General features: G+C 35.7%; 3 protein-coding genes, 1 long non-coding RNA gene and 2 pseudogenes across 5 annotated transcripts; 3 read left to right on the top strand and 3 right to left on the bottom strand.

Moving 5' to 3' along the window:
• Positions 1–2: 2 nt before the first annotated feature.
• Positions 3–2564, bottom strand: LOC120197024 (G-type lectin S-receptor-like serine/threonine-protein kinase At2g19130). Its single transcript, XM_039198669.1, has one exon. The coding sequence runs from the start codon at positions 2562–2564 to the stop codon at positions 93–95; it is 2472 nt and encodes an 823-aa protein (XP_039054600.1). The 3' UTR covers positions 3–92.
• A 2279-nt stretch (positions 2565–4843) lies between these two features.
• Positions 4844–9618, top strand: LOC120197009. Its single transcript, XR_005523237.1, has 3 exons — positions 4844–4856; positions 8709–8935; positions 9372–9618. It is a non-coding gene; the product is annotated as an uncharacterized LOC120197009 (long non-coding RNA).
• On the bottom strand, positions 5689–7914 carry LOC120197005 (annotated as a pseudogene).
• On the top strand, positions 7637–8515 carry LOC120197006 (annotated as a pseudogene).
• Positions 9619–9846: 228 nt separating the features above from the next.
• On the bottom strand, positions 9847–13871 carry LOC120197003. 2 transcript variants are annotated; one of them, XM_039198658.1, is made up of 7 exons: positions 13737–13871; positions 12676–12902; positions 12441–12532; positions 11095–12337; positions 10808–10954; positions 10087–10697; positions 9847–10050 (listed from the first exon to the last, which is right to left on the bottom strand). In XM_039198658.1, exons 3-6 carry the CDS (start codon positions 12489–12491, stop codon positions 10093–10095), a joined length of 2046 nt encoding a protein of 681 aa, XP_039054589.1. In that variant the 5' UTR covers positions 12492–12532; positions 12676–12902; positions 13737–13871; the 3' UTR covers positions 9847–10050; positions 10087–10092. The 2 variants fall into 2 exon arrangements, with proteins under 2 accessions (XP_039054589.1, XP_039054588.1); XM_039198657.1 differs by having other exon boundaries at positions 12441–12528.
• A 3688-nt stretch (positions 13872–17559) lies between these two features.
• LOC120197008 (frataxin, mitochondrial-like) lies at positions 17560–19848 on the top strand. The gene is made up of 5 exons (XM_039198660.1): positions 17560–17812; positions 17904–17976; positions 18051–18098; positions 18176–18270; positions 19673–19848. The coding sequence occupies exons 1-5, from the start codon at positions 17589–17591 to the stop codon at positions 19800–19802; spliced, it is 570 nt and encodes a 189-aa protein (XP_039054591.1). The 5' UTR covers positions 17560–17588; the 3' UTR covers positions 19803–19848.
• The last annotated feature ends 1666 nt before the right edge of the window (positions 19849–21514 follow it).

Here is a 21514-nt window from a genome sequence, read left to right as displayed (position 1 = left end):
TATTAACGTGAACAAACCTAACTACCTTAACTTATTTCAAAGACAAAGTTGTTCGAGATTCATGAACTCATCGATGATGTGTTGCTCTAAGCTTAAGAAGACGCATTTGAAGAGTTGCTCGGTGTTTGTGAACTCGGGCTTGAAGATGACTCTGTGAAGAAGATTATATGCTCCGTGTTGTTTGCGAGCACTAGTAGGGACCTTGGAACCGGAGGCACGTTCACGTCCAAAACACCCTCTAGGATCTGAACGACCTGACCCATTGAAGGCCTGTGAGTTTCATCATCTTGGACACACCAACACGCCACTTTACATATTCTCGATATCTCGTCGACGGGAGCATCTTCATTCAATCCGGGGTCTAATAGGCTAAGGACATCACCGTCTTGGGTTATTGCGCGAGCGACTGAAGTTGGAAAGAATCCAACCTTTCCTTCTTCATTCTGTTCAGAGTTTCTCCTACCCGATACAATCTCAAACAGCATCATCCCGTAGCTGTAGACATCGGCTTTAGCTGTAATGGCGACTCCAGAAATCCACTCTGGTGCAATATAGCCTCTTGTGCCTCTCATAGTTGTCAGGACCCTGCTGAACTCCCGACCGATGAGCTTTGCCAGGCCGAAATCTGCGACTTTGGGACAGAGTTCGGCATCCAAAAGAATGTTCTCCGGCTTGATGTCGCAATGAATAATACAATCTCTGCATTTCTCGTGAAGATAAGTTAAGCCTCTAGCCGTGCCGAGTGCAATCTGGTACCTTGTTTTCCAAGCTAGGGGTTTAGAATTATCTTCAAGGAACAAATGGGCATCCAAAGAACCATTCGGCATGTAATCGTAGACCAACAACTTCCTCATACCTTCGGAGCAGAATCCACGAAGCCGTACTAGATTAACATGTTGAACAGTCCCGATCGTGCTCACTTCTGACCGAAACTGCTTCTCTCCCTGACTGATGCCCTCAAGCTGTTTCACTGCTATGATACTCGAGTCCGGCAGCCTTCCTTTGAAAACGGAACCGAAACCTCCTCCCCCAAGTTTTTCAGAAAAATTCTTCGTTGCACTCTGTAAATCCCGATATCCAAAAGCTAGAAGCGAACCTTCAACTGTCGGATTTATCATTCTCCGCCTCCTCCATCTCAAGATTGCAAATATCACAAGGCATAGGACTAAACCAACCCCCCCTGCAACTGCTCCAATAATGATCCCATTATTGTTGCTCGAACTCCGAAACTCAGATGCCGCTAATCGGATATATATAGTTCTGCCATCGCTAGTATCCCCCGAATATTGTTGCAGATCCAAGAGTTCTGTCATCCAAATTCGACAGCCATCACTATCATAAGCATAAGCAGTGCAATTGCAATACTCAAGGCAAGCGGATTCACATTCCAACATGCTCCCAACGCTCATAGCCTGTGCACGTTCAGGCAATTTTACATTGGGACTTTCCAGGAATTTATCGGTCTTTCCGGTAACAAAGTTCGGATCCTCCTCGCATTGCAGCCTGGTTGTCCTCTCACACCCATCGGAAAAATCGCTCAGATTCCAATTGGTTTCCGATTTGGGATGGAAACCTCTCAAACAACTACAGAAAGGTAGACCTATCTCATTGCAGCTGCCAAAAGCCCCACACAAAGCATATACCCCACATTGCTGTCTTGGTTGTGAAAATTGCACCATCCACTGCTCCATATCTTCCAACCATGACATCTGCTGAAGCTGTCCCGACACATCCATGAAAAGTTTAGCTGTAGTAGAAGAATTATAAAAATAATAAAGGAAATAGCTTTCATTCTCTTCTGAAAAATAGATGAAGTTGTAGGTCGAATTCGACAGTGATGCCATTCTCATTTCTGGAACTAAGCTGAAGCTCATTGTCTGTTGATCCCAAGCTCCACTGGTCCAGTAAGGTCGGGACCTGTTCCATACCATAACAATATGATTAGCTTCTACTGGATCTATCTCAAGAGAGTATAGACCTGGTGCAGGATCATCATGACTTCTCCATGAAATAATACGTTGGCTTTGATTGGTTCGTTTATTGAATCTAAGCTTACTTCCCGGCAGCCAGGTGTCTGTTGGATGATCAAAACTTTGCCACAGTATCGTCGACGAAATCGAATTCAGTCCGTCTCGCAAAACAAGATTTCCGTCGTCCAAAAGCACTGCTACTACTGAACTCGAGATGGCTGGGCCGGAGCTTACATTTGTAGACCAAATTGGCACTCGGGACTCGTTGAACAGAACCAAGTTACCATCAGAGATTTTCAAAACCGAAGAATATATATCATGGACTGGTTTTTCTCTGTTTGCAATCCAAACTGGAGTGAACCGGGAGACCTTCTTGTACCACGTCCCTATATAATAGTTGAAGGAATTTCCCGATCTGAAGAAACCAAGCTCGAAGACTCCGCCAGCTGAGACAATGGTTTGGTTGCCAGAAAGAGATTGGTTAGTGGAGATGGTATCAACTGCAAAGCAGACATGGGATTCATGAGACAAACACATGAACAAGAACAACACTGAAAACTTGAACCACCTGGGATTGATGTTCTCGATCTTCATGGCTACAAATGCAAGATACTTCACAGCGATTAAGCGTTGTGTTTCTCGGTAGCTATGATAACAGCAATCTTAAATGAAGAAAAACATGTCTGTGGAAGTGACGGGCTGACGGCTAAACCGGGGTAGTTTTACTTGTCAAAGAAGACAACTATGGCCTTTGTTTTTCATCCTTGCTGAACATGGGACATGGGAATTTTAGTAACCTGGAAAATCCTTTTCTCTCACAGATATCTAGGAACGGACATGGGTCGGGTTCGGTCAAATTTTTGGTCAATCCGACCAGCATAATATATACCCTCCACCTGATTTGATCCGACCCGACTTTTTAAAATAAAATCAAAACACGACTCGAAATAATAAAAAATATTATTTTTATTCAATAAAATAGTGATATAGTTGAAAAAATAATATATAGAGAGGTATTATTGTAGTTATTCCTAAATATATAAGATAAACTTATTTTTTCATGGTCGAGTCAAGTATTTTCACCCTAAACCCGAATTTGACCCGACCCGAACCCAATTTTTTTTTTTAAAAAAGAAATCGAGTCGTAAACATGTCGAGTTCGGGTCTTATGCCCATCCCTTCAGATATCATTCATCATCCTCCAATGATAATAAATAGGGTAAACTACATGGAGAACACTAAACTATGGTAAAAAATCAATTTGACCACCGAAATTTCAATTGAATCAATCAAACCACCAAACTATTTAAATATTTCAATCAAGCCACCGACCGTTACTTTTTAAAGAGTTGGTGACGTGGCCGTTAAAACATTTTGGTATAATTCGCAATTGATCTCTATAACTTATATATTCTTTCAATTTGATCCTAATTTTAATAAATTAAAATAAACTTAACCATTGAATCAGGAGGGTCACGTGTCATTGGTGAAACATGTCATGACATCTGTTTTTATTCGATTTGATGACTAAATTTATTTTAATTTATTTTTAATTTAATAGATTTATTTTCCTCCAATCAGAGGGTAACATGTGTCACCCTCTGGTTTAAAGAAAATACATCCGCACAAAAGGTGGGTGAGAAGAATTGAGCTCAGGTTACTTGGCTGGAATATTAGAAATCAAACTATTGAGCTAAGGCAATCATTTGATATGCTTTGGACAACAAATAATATATATATATTGTACCTTAATATATAAATGTTTTACTCAAAATTAAATAATATTTTATATATCTTAAAATTTAAAATTATCTTTTATTTTTGTTTTAACTTATTAAATATATTTTATTTTTCTTAACTTATTAAATATATTTATTTTTATTTTAATGTAAAAATATATATTTTATCTTTGTCATCACTTAAAAATATTTTTTAAAATATTTTAACTTAAAATATATTTAAATATATATTTTTTATATTAAATTAATAATAAAATATATATATTTATATTAAATTAATAATAAAATATTTAAATATATTTTAAGTTAAGGTATTTTGTCAAATAAATTTTAACTGATGATAAAGATAAAATTTATATTTTAAGTTAAAATATTTTAAAAATATATTTTAAATTAATATAAAAATATATATTTTATTATTAATTTAATATAAAAAAAATATATAAATATATTAATTTAATATAATAAAAATATATATTTAAATATATATTAATTTAATATAATATAAAATATATATATTAATTTAATATAAAAATATATATATTTAAACATGTTTTAAGTTAAAATATTTTAAAATATATATTTTTAAGTGATGATAAAGATACAATATATATTTTTACATTAAAATAAAAATAAATATATTTAATATGTTAAGAAAAAATAAAATATATTTAATAAGTTAAAAAAAATAAAAGATAATTTTAAAATTTAAGATATACAAAATATTCTTTAATTTTAAGTAAATCATTTATATATTAAGGTACAATATATATTATTTGTTGTCCAAAATATAACAAATGGTTACCGTAACTCAATGATTTGATTTCTAATATTCTTGCCAAGCGGCTTGGGTTCAATTCCTCTCACCCACCTTTTGTGAATATTTATTTTCTTTCAACCAGAGGGTGACACATGACACCTCCTAATTCGATGGTTAAATTTATTTTAATTTATTAAAATTAGGATCAAATTGAAAGAATATATAGGTTATAAGAATCAATTGTGAATTATACCAAAATATTTTAACGGCCACGTCATCACCTCCGTTAAAAATTACCGGCCAGTGGCTTGATTGAAATATTTAAATAGTTAGGTGGTCTGATTGATTCAATTGAAACTTCGATGATCAAATTGATTTTTGACCATAGTTTAGTGGTCTCCTGTGTAGTTTACCCTAATAAATAAAATAGGAGAAATGTCAAAGAGATTGGTTTTTTTCTTAAAGGATCAACCTTGAACGTGATTGGACCGCGTATTCTTCCCATCTCACAATTTGCAAAATACTATTCCCTGATTATTGAAAATTATTAATTGACAATTATAAATAATAATTCTAATTCTGGCAATGCTTGTATTTACTGCATTTGAAAAAAAATAAGAGGGTTTTTAGTAGTTTTATTAGTGAGAAATTTTGTATAAATTGAGGTATATTTAGTTGAGTATCATTTTCTGTGAGATGTTCTAGTCCTTTGTAACAGTTTGTTGTTGTTGATCTTTAGATATAATACATTTATTTTATTTTAGAAGAAATTGATATTAGCTTAAATAAAATAAATTTTAATTCATAATAATTTTAGTGTATAATTTACGTATGTTTTGTCTCATCTTACTAGGAAGTCTATGTCGAACTATATCTCTCTCTAGAAAAGTTAGTCTTATAAGAAAATGAATTTAGACTCTGTAGAATGGAAATTCAAATTCATAATAAAATTCAGCAGAAGACTTACAAATTATGATTGTCGAGAATTGGAATAAAATTTAGACTCGGAAAGCATCAGTGGCAGTCATGAGAAGGAATTAAAAAAATATTCAAATCATAAAAAAAGAAAGAAAATAGAGACATGTCAACAGGAAGGAAACAACCAGCGAATTCATATTTCTGCTACCTATGAGTCTTACCATCAAGAAACTGAAACTTGTAAGAATAGTTTGGGCATCAAAGGTGAACAACAAAAGCTAAAACAAAGGCAAAAGCTGCTACTTGGAGCAGCAAAAGCTAAAGCATGGCATGTGCCTCTCAACTGACGCTTATGGTTGCGTCGGTGAAGATGAATATGTTCTTCTCTTCATTACTGATATATTGCAGAAATCGAGGAATTGGAGGCAGGTTTACATCCAAAATTCCTTCTAGGATCTGATGGTCTTTGTATTTCATGATCTTGGATACATCAACAAGCTACTTTACAAGTTCTACACAGCTCTTCTAAATCGGCATTTCCATTCAGCCTGTTGTCTAAGAGTTTGAGGAGATCATTGCCTTCACTCACTTGCTGAGCAGCCCAAACCGGAAAGGGTGTACTTTCTTCATCACTAGTGTGTTCGAAGTTTCTCCTTCCCGAAACAAGCTCCAAAAGCATCATTCCAAAGCTGTAAACATCAGCTTTGGTTGTTATAGCCACTCCTAAAATCCACTCTGGTGCAAGAAAACCCACTGTCCCTCTCATGGTGGTTAGGACCCGGCTATAAACTCTCGTCCTACAAGCTTTGCTAGGCCAAAATCTGCCAATTTCGAACAACTGTCGACATCTAAAAGAATGTTTTCTGGCTTGATGTCGCAGTGAATGATATTGTCTACACAATTCTCATGGAGATAAGCCAAGCCTCTTGCTGCACCAAGTGCAATTTTGATATCTTGTTTTCCAATCTAGAGATTCTGAATCTTTTGCATGGAAAAGATGTCTGTCCAAAGATCCTTTTGGAACGAAATCGTATACCAACAACTTTTTTGAACCCTCATAGCAGAAGCCACGAAGACGAACTAGATTTACATGGTTGATCTTTCTGATTGTACCGAATTTCTGCACAAAATTGTTTCTCTCCCTGATTGATGCTCTCAAGCTTCTTCACAGCTATAATACTTCCATCTGGCAAAGTTCCCTTGAAAGCAGTACCGAAGCCTCCTTTTCCCAGTTTTTCGGAGAAGTTTTTGGTTGCCTTCTCTAAATCTCCATATCCAAAAATGACGAGTGAACCTGATGCTGATTCTGTACTGATACTTGTTCTCCTCCTCGCTTTCAAGATTATGAACATCATAAGGCCTAAAAGGAGTCGTCCTGCAGAAAACGCAATTGCAACAACAACAATCACTGACTTCTTATTTGTGGGACTAATTTCACTAGCAAATTCAGAAGCCGCCAACTTGATATACAGTTTTACCTGGGGTGTTATCATCTTGTCCAAGTAGTTGCAGATTCAAGAGATCTCCAATCCAAATCGAGCATTGATTGTTCTCAAAAGCGTAAGCTGTACGAGAACAAAATTCTAGGCAGGTCGATTCGCATCCCACACCGCTGAAAACCATTTTATTTTGTTCAGGGAAAGTTGAGCAGCGGCTTTCAAGAAATCGGTCCCCTCTTCCGATACCAACAACACTAGCATTGTCGCACTGCAGTTTGGTCTTCCTTACACACCCTTCAGAATAATCCTGATTGTTCCAGTTGTGTTCAGAGGCTGGCTGAAAGCCCGGCAGACAATGACAAGCCACATAGTTATTGTCATTGCAGGCGCTAAAAGCCCCACAAAGAGCATAAACCTGGCATTGTTGTCATTCCACTGCCGACTACGTTCCGACCATGACAATTGCTTAATCTGCCCCGAATAATCCATAATGAAACGAGATAGGGTCTCCGAAGCATTGAGGTAATAACTAGAATAATTTTCGTTTTCATCTGAATGAAAACTGAAAATCCTCGACTATTCATGCCTAGGTCCACTCGACCAAAACAGCCTGATCCCATTCCACCGAACAATAAATGAATTGGTTCCAGCGGGATCTAGCTCGATAGAGAAGACACCCGGAGCAGGATCTTCTGAATTTTTCCATGATGTAAGAAGCTGACTTTGATTGGTTCGTTTATTAAAGCTAAGCTTGCCACCAGGAAGCATTCAAGCGAAAAAGGTTGGCGTAGGAACATAGTTTACATAAGAGGGGAAATAGGTGTCAGCATTTCTGAGAGTTCGCCGATATCTCTCTGATTTTCACTTTGCCAAAGCCCAAAGAGGTCAACTGATTCTTCAGTTTCCCACCAAATCTTATCTTCAGATGGATCCGCAACACCTCCAGCAATCGGAGCCGGACCTCCATGTTCCCTCCCTGGCTCCGCTGCGAATCCAACCCACTTCTCCACGTGTCCCTTTGACCACCCCCGTCTCCGGTGCCCAGCCCGCGTCGCCATCGCCATCGATTTAAGCGACGAGAGTGCTTACGCCGTTCGATGGGCAGTTCAGAATTACCTTCGTCCGAGAGACTCCGTCGTCCTCCTCCACGTCCGCCCGACATCCGTCCTTTACGGAGCCGACTGGGGCTCCATCAAACTCCAAATCAACCCTAACTCCACTAATAATCACGAAAGCGCCACCGCAATCAGCGACGAGCACCCGGACGAGGAGTCGCAGCAGAAGCTCGAGAACGATTTTGACATCTTCACCGCGACGAAGGCGAATACGCTGGCGCAGCCGTTGGTGGATGCTCAGGTTCCATTTAAAATCCACATAGTAAAAGACCATGACATGAAAGAGAGGTTGTGTTTGGAAGTGGAGAGGTTAGGGTTGAGTGCGGTGATCATGGGGAGCAGAAGGCTAGGAAGCGTTAGCGATTATTGAATCCAACACTGCATTTGTCCGGTGGTGGTGGTCCGGTACCCAGAGGAGGAAGATAACGGGGTGACGAAGAAGAGCATTGTTGGAGAAGATGTGAAGCTGCAGCCTGTGCCTGAAGAGGAACCAGTGTACCATGATGCAGAGGAGGGGCATACAGGTCTGGGTTTCCGAATTTGTGATTGATTTTGATTTTGTTAAATGGTAATCAACCGGTTCACTATGTAATTTAGTCTTTGGCTCTATGATCATGATGAAATGCTGATTAAAAGTTCAAAAAACAGTAAGCTAAAATCAGGACAGAATATAATTATGACTAATGAGAAGCAAGAACCAAGAAGTTGCAGCCTGAAACGAGGTTTTCCTTAGTTGCTGAGGGCTGTGCTAAATTCAGTGTATGAAGTGAACACATAATACTTTAGGGTTTAGACCTTGCATGATGTTTTTGGTGTTACAATTGTTCCTAGAGCTGTAGAAACATGCAAGAGATCAGTATTTATAAGAACTTTTTATTCTTTAAGTTAAACAATTATGTATTTTACTATTAAAATTCTGTCTCATTGGTTCATATTTCTTGATAGCAGATGCTTGTTATGACTCGGAAGCAACAACGAAAGCCTTCTTATTCAGGTAACTTAATAATATGGCTCCAAGCTGTAATCTTTTCAGGACCCTTTCACTCTTTCCCTTCACCCCTTCAAATTTCTTCTTCGTGGCAGCAGAGACTGAACTCGTCGTAACTAGTGTAAAAAACCTGTATTAATCATGTAGGATTTGATGCATTATTTGCAGTTTTCAAACTTATAGTTTGGCTTTCCCCCGAGTGACCTCCTCTGCTTGGCATAGAAGATGAAAATGAGGGAAATGAGCGAGGATGGAAAACTTTTTAATCAAATGGTTAAGCTACGAAGTAAGAAAGTGGTTACAAAAGCATTTGATTAATAAATTTTTTATCCTTTCTCATTTCCGTCTTTCATACCAAGCAAAGCCTAAGTGCTGGCTTTTATTTTTGAATTACTGATGTGGATGATTGATTACTGATATGGTCCCTGGATTAATATTGCAGCAAAGGATGAAAAGCAATCTGAAATTTGATGACTTTGTGGTGGCAAAAGAAGTGTGGAAATGTTGTGTGGTGATGATCTTTATGCTTTGTACAGATGGATAGTAGTAGAACTCTAGGTTTTTTCTCTGTACTTCCTGTTAATTGCTTTGTTTCGATAATTAACTGTTCAATGCCTATGTATATGGTTTGCTGCACTCGTTTCTCTCTTCGTTTCTTAGTAATAAGCCTTTCACCTTTCCAAAGCATGTTAATGATATCGTAGGTGAATCCACATAGTTTTGCATTCTTAGTAATGTAGCATAATTATGGACCAAGTGACCATATCGTTGGATAGGGCATCAGGGGTCTGCAGCCTCTGCAGTAGATACCTGAACTTCTGCAGATGCAAACCTGGCTGATATTTGACAACAGATTTTGATAGTTTTGCTTCTATTTCAGTAACTAATGAGAGAAAGCAGGAACTTATGAATTTAACAAGAACAGGAAAGGGCGATACAGAACATTATCTGTTTTTCACACATACATGATATAAGAAAATAAAGGAAGAACTGTAAGAACTTCCATCCCATTGTGGCAAATCCATTCTAAAAATGCCTGGTCACAGCAGATATCTTGAGTGACAATTTATTGCGAACAAAACTCGAATATCAAATAGTCTAAAACCACACAGCATAGCTAAGCAACTGATTTCACAGTTGCCCCAGAAGCTAAGCAACTGATTTCACAGTTGCCCCAGACTTCCCTCGCTTTGGGCCCTTCGCATGGAAGCCTCCAATTTAAAGCTCAGAAGTTTGCTATCAAGATCTACGTAATGATTCCGATGATTGGTAGTAGCCTTCTTCCCGCTAGGAAGAGGGTGGCGCCCGTGCCTGCCTCCGGACTGCATTGGGGAAGCCGTGGCTTGACTTCTGTGAGATGAAGAGGATGCACGGGCAGTGCCATGGTTATTCTTCCTTGTAACTCTGTGTTCTGATCTATGGCCGCGATCAAATTGATGACTACTGATGCCTAGCCTTACTGATCGTTCTGCAGCATCCTTCACTTTAATAGCCTTCCGATTAAAGTAAATCAAATTCGGAAGAAGGCCCTGCAAATGCTTCTTCAGATATTCATCTCCTACATTCTTCTGTGCCGGGTTACCTTCCAAGCTGATGGCTTGCAAGGACTTATAGTTTGCTGCGAGTTGGCCGAGACATTTGGCAGTAGAGATTTTGTTGAAACGCAGATCCAAAACCGTCAATTTTAAGAGACGATGAAGACCCTCAACCTCGCTTATCTTGTTTCCAGCCAAGTACAACTCCTTAAGAGAGGAACAAGAAGCCAAACCTACAATGAATTATGCGTCAAAGTAGATTTACAAGAACAAAAATATTGGAAGCTAAAGAGTATAGCAAAGAAAATAGAACAGCTAACAAGTTGCAGTTTGCCTCGCATACCATGACCGATTCTAAATATCCGGTTGTAGCTTAGATTCAGCACACGAAGTCGAGTAAGTTCACGTAAACCCTCGATGGTGGATATATTATTCCTTGACAGATCCAACATGTGAAGTCCTCGAGGAAGAGCACCAGCAGTGATCCTTGCTGTAGTACACACAGAGATATTGAGAAAGCATACTCATACAAAAGAACAGTTCCACATACTCCTAATCATAAGACTTAAAAAGACGTCAAAATAGAAAATAAATACAGTACTAATAATATTTGCAGTTGAAGATACTTGCCTATTGCATTTCCTGATAGATTAAGCACCTTCAAGCTGACAAATCCACTAAGAAATGGTATAACAACCAAGCTATGATTTGCCAGTTGAGCGGTGGTTGCCAATGCACTCAAAGAAGATATGTATCTTTTAGCAGCTTCCATCTCAGGACTTGCCTTAACATCCACCTTTGCAGCAGTCAAACCATTTGAGACATCCGGTTCCACTTTCACCTGATCCTCGGGGTGGGATAATTCAAATGTGTCTTCGGATGATTCCACGTGTTGAAGATCATTTACCCAATCCTCAATTCGCTTAATCTTAAAATCCTTGCCAGTCGATTCATTCTGATTCAGAGCCCGCAGTTCATGCTGGATTTTCACTTCATCTGAAACTGGCACTATCCAGTCTTTTGCTGATGCAGAACAGCTATAAGATTCATATCCCTCATAAGAGCTTTCAAAGTTAGTTTTATGATTCTTATGCATGCCATAATCTCTTTCTTGTTCTCGCATTGCTTCGGTATCAACATCATGAATTAAAATCTCTTTTCTTCTCAAACTGAGAACATGTACATCCTCAGAGGATCTTGTACGATGAGTCAAATATTTAGGAGAAAGTACTCCAGAAATGAGTGTCGATGCAGCAATGTTTGGCATCGAACATGATTTTACGATCACAGGTGCATTATTGGGTGTGTGGTAACCAGAGTCATTTGCATGCTCATAAAGCAAAGGTAAATTTGAGAAATTATGGCAATCCTTTTCTGAAAGCTGAGGATCTCCTATAGAGAAAACTGACTCAATATTGACATGGTTAGAGCTTACTTGAACAGAATCTGAGCACGGAGCATTTTGGCTCACAACTGTATGTTTTTTGCCATCTTCAACCAACCCATGGTCATGGAAATCAGAAGAAAATCCTTGATCAGTCTCGTCATCCATGTCAATTTGTCGAGGAACTCTTCCCTCCAGGCAAAGTCCACTTCCAAGGGACAGACTCTTCTTAATATTGTGCAGATTCTGAATGGCCATGGGACCACTATCAAGATTGGTTTTGTCTTTTATTTCAAATGACTTCCAACTATGGTAAATAGAAGAAGAATCTGTAACAGGTTTGACACGGTCATGAATCTCAGCAGTTGTTTCTACCTCTGGCAATAATGACTCCATGTTTGTAGCTTTAGTCGTATTCTTAGGGGCTTGAACTTGAGAAAAATCTTCTAAAGTCGTATACAAAGCTTCAACAGATGGCTGAACTGTTTTCTGATGGCCAAGTGGATACTCGAGTCAGGAAACACTAGAGTATACAACCCAAGTTTAACTGAAAACGAAGTTTTCAAAAACCAGACGCAATTTGCGGACTTACCTTTGGTTTCTGGCTTCCGATGTGAGCATTGAAGCATGAAAATCTAACCATCGTGGTGATGCAGATTAACACTACATCCACACAAGACCTACCTTTTGTGTTACATAGAAGCTATAAGCTTAAAACTACTGTAATCATTAAGGTTCAAAATCTGGAGGAAAACACCTAATTCTACTGCTGTAAAAAAAGTGACAAGCTGGTAATCAAACTTCAAGGTATTTTAGCAAATACTGACATTAGCCATAATCAAGCGAAAGACCCTCCGAAACACGTCGCAGTCTCCAGATATGGGATGATCTTGATCTCCTTAAAACACACAGCAGAATCAGCTCTCTTTTGTCCCCCCACACCCACCTTGAGGTGCGAGAAAATTTCAGTTTCGTTGCAGCGGCCAGAGTGAAAAAGAATCTTTTACAACTAGGAAAATAGAATCCCTAACAAGAATAAGAGACACCAGCCTGCCTGACAATAAAATGGAGGGAAAGGATCATATAACCTACAAAGTAGATATCGAAGCAGAAGAGTTTAGGCCAAGTAACGACGATAACGAAGATAACATGACAATGTCGGATTGTTAGCCTCTAGATGGAAGAATCACAACATATATTTTAACAATCAAAACAGAATAGACAATCAGATTACAATGCTTCTCTGTCAAAATGAATTGGGAGAAAAACAAAAGGAAACTTCCAAATTCTTCTTTGTCAAATGGTATTCTTTGATTCTAGCAAGATTCCACTTTTATTCAGTATATTCATTCAAGGCAATCGAACATCCTCAAGCACATCAATTACAAATCCAGAACAAAATCTTCAGATAAAGGAACGAGAGATAAAATCAAGCTATGAAGGAGAAGACCAGTCAACAGGATTGCACACCAAATACGACCAAAACCAATGGTCAAACAATGAACAGATAATTAATTAGATTTCATATCGAACATATGAACACAAACCCAATCAGCTACCTTTTAGGTTCAAATAAAATCCCAATGGAAACTAATCTAAAGAAAATCAAAATAACTTAATCCCATCATTCGTTTGCCTTGCCCTCGTTCCAAGCAAACATGAACCCAGAAAACAAAGGCGGATGATTCAGAACAAACAAAGATCCACATCTAATTGCCACAATGAAAACAGAGTTATCACAGGGAACACGAAAGAACATTCAAAACCAACCATTCATGAAAACACCCAAGAAGGAAAACCACCCAAATCGCATGAAAAAAATAAAGACCCATTAGTTTATTCATCTTGAAAGACAGCACAAAAGGAATTATTAACCCAAAAATCTTACCTCTCAATAGCCAGATTATTTCAAGCAAGGAACTCTTATTCTTTTCTTAAAAACGTGAGAGGCTGATTGCTTCAACTAGAAAGATAGAAAGAAAGAAGACAATAAAAAACAAGGCACGTTGCTTCCTGTTTATTACTTTTTGTATTTGTTAGCTATAAACTTGTGAAACCACGTACAGCTTTGTACCTTTGAATGAACGGCGTAAGGTTAAGCTATGATGCTAACCCTAAGCTTTTGCACTGATTTTTATAACACAAATCAATGGCCTTGATTTTTGTTCTTTTTTGTTCTATTTATTTATTAAATTTTATATATTTTTAACATCCACAAGTGAAAGGATGAGAGAGAGAGAAAAAACAAAGGAAAGAACGGTTCATTTTCCTTTTGGGCAGCTGAAATAAATACAAAAAAAAAATTAAAAAAGAAAGAGGAAATTGTCCCTCTTTGGACTTCTAAATTACAAAAATGCCCCACAAATTATTGGTGAATAATTTAGTCATATATTTTTTTAATTATACAAATTTATATTATATTTAAAATTGAGAATAATCAAAATTTTAAATGAGATATAACTACATATAAAATTTATTAGACAATGTTAAACTATGAGAATAATCAAAAGATAGTATCTTGTTTGTAAAGATAGTAAGTACTGTGGTAATAGTTGAACAAATATGAAATGATAAGAAAGCTTTAGTAATTCAACAATCTGTTTACAACCTTATATGCAAGTATTAACTTCCTAACTGCTCTAACAAACCCTTTCACCTTCACAACTGCTTACCAACGTCACCCCTCACATTGTATTTACTCCATATTAATCGACAAAAATAATAGTTAATATCATTATTATGGTAATAAATCTAAAATTTTATGGATAGATTTTTATGTTTTAAAATCGAACATAATCATGTAACGGATACTTTGTTAAAAGCACGTAGATAATAATTTTGGATGATTTAATTTTCAATACTCCACCACCTACAGTAGAGTAGAGGACATCGTCGTCCAAGAAACACTTGTTGTTGGTTGATTTAATTGAGGAAATATTTATTATGAAGATAATTCTCTTAACTCAATTAACTCCATTTACGATGTCAAAATTAAAATTTCCGTTCTTATTTAAAAGATTAATATTTTATCTTATTAAATTAGTTGATTGTTGGTAAAATTTATAAATAATAATAAAATTATGTAGGTACGGAGAGAGACATATATTCAATTTTTAAATTTTAATGATATTATATACTTCTAAAACCTAAATATATACTAATTTAATATTTTTTAAAAAAATATTTATTTTTATTAAATATGATTTTGACCCTGTCTCTGATTATAGGGCGCAATGCAAATGAACAAAACCATTAAAAACCGAAGGAAGAATGGAAAGAGATGTAGCATGTCAAGCATTAATTACAACTTAACAAGTGGAAGATATTCTGCATGCAATCATCTAACAAATGTCTTTATTAGCAATCCTATTTATAGTTCAACTACTACTTCCTTACTTATTTGAATGTCTAATGAAATGAACTTAATATAATGTTAATAAAACGAGCTACCGTAAATATTAATATTTTTTAAATAATTTTGGTAAAATAATATCTAAAATGTTATTTTTTTACTGAAAATATTAATATCGGGTACTATCTAAAATATTATTTTTTATATCAAAAAATATTAATATCATAAATATTCATTTTAAGTAGATAAATTAATATTTTCGGTAAAAAAACAACATTTTAGATAGCGCTCTACTGAAAATATTAAAAAAATATTAATATTTCCGGTAATGTATTTCTTTAGCCTTATATTAGGTTGTCGTACAACATAACTACCCTACTTACTTCCTCTCTTTTGCAATATTATATTAAAAATAGTTGATAAAAACTATAATTAAGGATGTATTTAATATTTATGGGTAATGGCTTCCTCCTTTATGATACTGTATTAAAAATAATTAATAAATAAATGCAAAGAATGTGATGTAATTAAGGATGTGATTAATATTTATGGACATAGCATTATCCTCCAAAAAGAGAAAATTGTATTTCAATCCTTTAAGAGTTTTAAAAAATTTTAAGTTAGTACAATGAATATATATATATATATATATATATATATATATATATATTGACCCCATAATGTTACAATTGAGTGTTGGCCCCTTTAAAAAAATAAATTTTGACCCCCAAATTGACGTTAATTAATATTCATATGTTTAGTTCTTTCAACATAAAAAGATATTGGTATACAAGTTCGTTGAAATTATTTTGTGGTGGTCTAAATGTGTTCAGTCTTTGAAGAACTCATCACGTGGTTGAAATCGTTGTAGATCATTCTGGATTAGATGCGATTGAATACTTTCAAACTTGATTTGCGCATAACACCAGGATTGAAATCAAGATCAGTAGAGTTATTTGTGAGGAAGATTAAAGCGCTTCCACAACGTCCAAAACTAGTACCTCATAAGGAATTGAATGTTGTCTCATTTTTATAAAAACAAGTAAAAATAAAAAAAATGTAGTCATAATAATTATAATAAATAATCCTAAAATGATAAAATAAGTTAATTAATCAACATGTTAGGACTAAATTATAAGAAACATTACCTACAGGGGTCAAAATGGCAATTAAACAGGGCCCAAAACTTTCAAAAGCACGTAGATCCTCTTAAAGTGGGCCGAGTGTGCAAGAAAGATTCCTCAGAATGTCATCGTTTTGATATCTGAATAGTCCCCCCCCCCCCCCCCCCCCCCCCCCCCCCCCCCCCCGCGCCCCTTTTTGTTCGCTATATAGTCGCTCTTCTCTTTGTCTTCTATTTAGAAATCGGCGAACTGTTGTTTCTGTTCATCGTGGTTTAACGATGATCATTGAACATCGTCGCCATCAATCGGAATTCCCAAAATGCTCTGACCAACTTTCTTTTTTTGCCCTGATCACGATTCTGGTACTAGTTTTGCAGGAGAATTATGTCGAGTACATTCTTTACGGATCCTGACCCACACCCGACCCAAATTTATGCTTTAGGGTGGGCTTGTTGCAAACTTTTTCTCAGGGCCATGGGTTAAGGTCTGAGATGGGCCAAACAAAATGAATGCCCATAAAGTTCATTAAACTCTTTTAGACTATTATTTAAATACATTACTCTTAATTTCTTTTATTTTATCACTACATATTTTTATTAAAAAATATTATACATAATTTTAAAAAAGTTTACTATATATTATTTATATTAAGGGTAAACTATGTATTTAGTCATCAAATTATTCATATAGTTTCATTTTGGTCACCTAACTAATTTTTTTCTTCAAAATTATACTTAATGTTACGTTTTAGTTTCATTTTAGTAACTCGTTAGAAAATTAACAAAACTGCTGATGTGATATTTTTATTTTTTTTAACGATGATATGCCATTACCTTATGAACATTTCAGTAGTTCTGTTAATTTTTTAATGGCATGTGACTAAAATAAAATTAAAACGTAACGTTAGGCATAATTTTGATGAAAAAATAGTTAGGTGACTAAAATAGAATTGCATAAATAGTTGAGTGACTAAATATGTAGTTTACCCCTATATTAAATATGATATCTTGTAATTTTATTTTTTTTATTATTAATAATATATAAAGTACAATACTATAATAATTAAAAATATATATACATAATATGTTTGCTCAATATATTTTTTTTAATAAAATAAAGAGGTAAAATTGACCAAATTGATTATGGATCATTTCATCTACCGAGGATGGCCCAAAAGAATGGAAGAAAAAAGAACACAAATGAAAGCCTAACTAGCGTTCAGTCTTTACTCTTTTGTACTAGCGACTAGCAGAGCTGATCAACCATGGCTTCCAGGCTACCTCTTCTCGGGAGAATCTCTAAACTTCTCAAAGCTCCGCCGTCGACACCCCTATGCTCTTCACGTCATTCACTTGCTCTGTGTTTTCTTCTTCGAAAAATTTCGACACCTAATGTTTCTCCTTGGACATTCGCCTCTCCTAGAAGCTTTTGCTCCGGCCCTCTAAACCTCCCCCAGGATTCTCAGGGACCTGCAGCCATCGATTACCGGTAAATATTCTATCTTTCGAATTTCCTAGTAAAAATTTTGATTAAGAAATCATTATGACCCTTTTTAGTCTAATGATTACTGTGGTAACAGTTCGGTTCTGTCGGAAGATGAATTTCACAGATTAGCTAATTCAACAATCCATGATCTTCAAGAAAAATTAGAGGTTGCTAACTCTTATTTTCTTTTAAATTAACCTTTTTTTTGTTTTTGTTTTAATTTAGTTTTGGGTGTGTGCAGGAATATGGTGATGTTGTTGAACTTGATGGTTTCGATGTCGACTATGGGGTAAGTGTTAAAATCTGTTGGCCATGGAAATCACTTGGCTTCTTTATGGAAGTTAACCCATTGCTTGGATTTAGTAGAATGAAGTTTTAACACTAAAACTTGGGACTCTGGGCACCTATGTGATGAATAAACAGACCCCTAATCGACAAATTTGGTTATCGTCTCCTATAAGGTATATTTGTTTCCTATTCTTCTGTATTATTTGGTTTTGTGAAGCTTGGACTTTGCATTGTCTTCTTTGGGACTGAAGGTGCTGTTTTCTTTATATTTGACTCTCCTTGATCTGGTCATAATTCTTATTTAGTCTTTGGCACATTGCTTCATAGCTTAGTTTATTTTATTTTTCCTATGAAATTGCATACATGACTCAACTAAGGTCGAGTATATTAAAGTTCAATGTTATTATCTTAGCTCTTGCCTATCCCGGAACTTACAGAAATTACATAAGTTGTTTTTTGTTTAGTGATGGAAGACGAGGTTAATCAAAGAGTTGGGGTGTAGTTATCACATGGCTATTAACTTGGTTATCCCAAGTTCCAAGACTTCAGATGTGTATACTGAAGTTGCGTTAGTTGCCAGAAGAATGTTATTATCATGTTTTAAACTTTTCATGTAATAGATTTCAGCTGGTTTATTCTTGTTTGAGTAAAAATTTGTGAAGTGGTGGGCCCTAATCTTCTAGATCACTGGTGGGTATATAGCTGTAAAGAATCAGCTGTACAGATAAAACTCGATACACGACTTTTATGCCTTATGAGGAGGCATTTGTTAATTACATCAGAAGGTGTTTGCTCAAAACTTTCAAACTAAAACTGTATACTCTCTTCAAGACAGAAATGTAGAACAATTTTAGCAGTATAAATCAGGGTTCTTCATGAACATCCTTGCAGTTAATCGATATCATATATGTGTTATTTTGAACTTAAAACCATTCTGCTCTTTAGAGTTAAAGCTTTCAAAGGGTGCTTGTTAAATGTTGGCATCGTATCATAGTATCTCTGATTCCGTAATATTCAATATCTTATTTGTCATCTTCGGTTGCCATTTTCTTTTTCTCGTCTGCCCTATAGAGGCCACCACTAGGCTGGGAAAAAGTTTGTAACTTCTTAAATGCCATTGTTTCTCTAAATGAAAAATGTGGCTACGAATTATAGGGAATCAAGTTCCTCTAATTTGAAGAAAAACAAAGATATTTACTACTGGTGACATTTCTTCTTTCCTTGAACACATCGGTACATTCAAATAGCTTTGAACCCTTTATTCAATTGTTTTTTTTACAAAGATAAGAATTGTTTACTTCTTAATGGGATAGCTTAGACGTAGAGGATTATTGTTGTAATATTCATATGATTTTGTGTTTGTACTTTAGCTGACAACAATGTTTAGCTACCGACACTTCATTATAAGGTGCTTCTGTGCATGTTGACCTAATTTCTTTGTGATAATCATGTTTTCTGTGCATGTTGATCTAATTTCTTTGTGATAATCATGTTTCTTGAAGTATATATGATGCCATTTTTTTCAGATTTCATGAATTATCATTTTTTATTTGTGATGTAATGTTTTCTGTGCAGTGGCCCATCCAGATTTGACTGGGATCATAATGTTCGAGCTTGGGTTTATCGGCGAACTAAAGCAAATTTGTCGAAACTCTTGGAAAGTGAGTTGGAGCAACTTTGCGGTAAACCAGTCAACCTTTCGTAGACTGTTGTAGATCCTATGATGATCACATAATTTCGACACTCGAAGCTTATTTCACCACTAGAGCAGTTTGCCTCGATTTTCTTCAACAAACCATATCTCAAGATTCTTAAACCCCCTCACGGGATGTACTCTTACCATCAAAACCAGCCCCCGATAAATTATGGTTCAACAGTATGTTAAGAACCTCAATTTCTTTTCCACCAAACTTATGTTGTTTTAGAAACACGCCTGCTGTGGGGGCTGAACCTTGATGACTGGTATAGCATCCGTTATATTCGTTTTACCTGCTACTTTGTTGACAGATCAGCTGCAAAGAAAACAACAAACAATAGATCTCAAAGTATCGTGTGATGTTCAAAGATTGTAGTTTCTAGAATGTGCATGTCATTGTTCTTGCGACATGTCACCAGATGAAGTAACCCGAGCAACTTTATCAACGTCCAACCACCAAAGAAAATAGGCATAGAGGCATATTAGTCAAGGCTTAGTGAGCCAAGGCATTATGATTAGTAGCATCAAAGACTCGAATGGTCTGAACACCTTGGCTAGTTCATGTCACAAAAAATCAGGCATTATTAATGCAGTCTAGGAAAGCTATTTGTCTTCGCCTTATCAGATGGGGTCTCTTCGCCAAATTTGGACTGAAAAGCGACATAAATGCAGGACAAGATGTCGATAACACGCCGAAAGATATGTGAAGATAAGGCAAGTATACAATGTATATTTAGTGCCTGATTGACGGTCCATATAATGCTAGTACCAATGATGCATAAAGCAAAGTTTAACCACAAAGTCCTGCTTTGGAATTTTTAGATATACCTGTAATAGACCTACTTCTACTTCCCTTCGAGGATGAAGGGCTACATTTACTTGACTGTTATTCCCCAAATTTGCCCCCACAATGACAGAATAAAGTGGATTCAATTTTAATTTCATCGACATTGTTGTTATTACAACATTTTTAGTCCGTTTAAACTCGAAATATCAAATTATTTATGTAACTTAATTTAAGAAATTGAATAATTTAAATTTTGATTCTTTTTATTATTTTAAACAAAATTGAATTATTGGATTTTATTCCAAAATATCAGATAATCTCATTTCATTTCCTCTACTCCCAAGTTGCAACAAATACATGCGGACTTTAACATCAAAATACGTTCCAAATTCACAACTTGGACGACACATTTGACATGTTGGATGTGCCATATTTCCTATCTTTTCCTTTTTCCATTATAGTAATTCATTGAACCCGAAGATACCTTCCATTTTCATTGACGAATGACAGAAATTGACTCCCCAGACACATTCTAATTATTTACCACAGCGTCCACTTTTGCTATAAAGAAGAGGGTAATAGGGAAAAAACAAAAGGTGGCGAGATTACTTGCTTCAACCTAACGTTGATCGGACGTTTTGTTTCATAAAGATCTTTTTTTTTTTGTATTTAATAATCATAAAAATCTAAACCATCAAACGATTTAAGTAGAAAAAAAGCGTGATATTCTCTCTAAATATCTTAAGTTTGAAGTTTTGAGCATTTGCGAATGTATGTGCGTTATCAATGGTTAAAAAATATTCTAAATGGATATTATCTTATAATCAAAATTGTTGATATAATTTTAACGAAGCCATTGATACTTGCTGATAATCCTAGAATTTAAATTTATTATTTAATAAAAATTATATTATTAAAAATATTAATATTTGTA

The sequence above is a fragment of the Hibiscus syriacus genome, unplaced genomic scaffold (genome assembly GCF_006381635.1).
Source record: "Hibiscus syriacus cultivar Baekdansim isolate YM2019G1 unplaced genomic scaffold, ASM638163v2 tig00117040_pilon, whole genome shotgun sequence".
Classification (NCBI taxonomy): domain Eukaryota; kingdom Viridiplantae; phylum Streptophyta; class Magnoliopsida; order Malvales; family Malvaceae; genus Hibiscus; species Hibiscus syriacus.
Note: the sequence above shows the minus strand (reverse complement) of the source record. Positions and strands in the feature narration are given on the sequence as shown.

Coding starts and splice junctions, on each gene's coding strand:
- LOC120197024 (XM_039198669.1), bottom strand. CDS start 2,564: ATGAAGATCGAGAACATCAATCCCAGGTGGTTCAAGTTTTCAGTGTTG.
- LOC120197003 (XM_039198657.1), bottom strand. Junction 12,338..12,440: donor TCGGAAGCCAGAAACCAAAG/GTAAGTCCGCAA, acceptor CTTGGCCATCAG/AAAACAGTTCAGCCATCTGT. Junction 10,698..10,807: donor GATATTTAGAATCGGTCATG/GTATGCGAGGCA, acceptor AATTCATTGTAG/GTTTGGCTTCTTGTTCCTCT.
- LOC120197008 (XM_039198660.1), top strand. CDS start 17,589: ATGGCTTCCAGGCTACCTCTTCTCGGGAGAATCTCTAAACTTCTCAAA. Junction 17,977..18,050: donor ATCTTCAAGAAAAATTAGAG/GTTGCTAACTCT, acceptor GGGTGTGTGCAG/GAATATGGTGATGTTGTTGA. Junction 18,099..18,175: donor GTTTCGATGTCGACTATGGG/GTAAGTGTTAAA, acceptor TGGATTTAGTAG/AATGAAGTTTTAACACTAAA.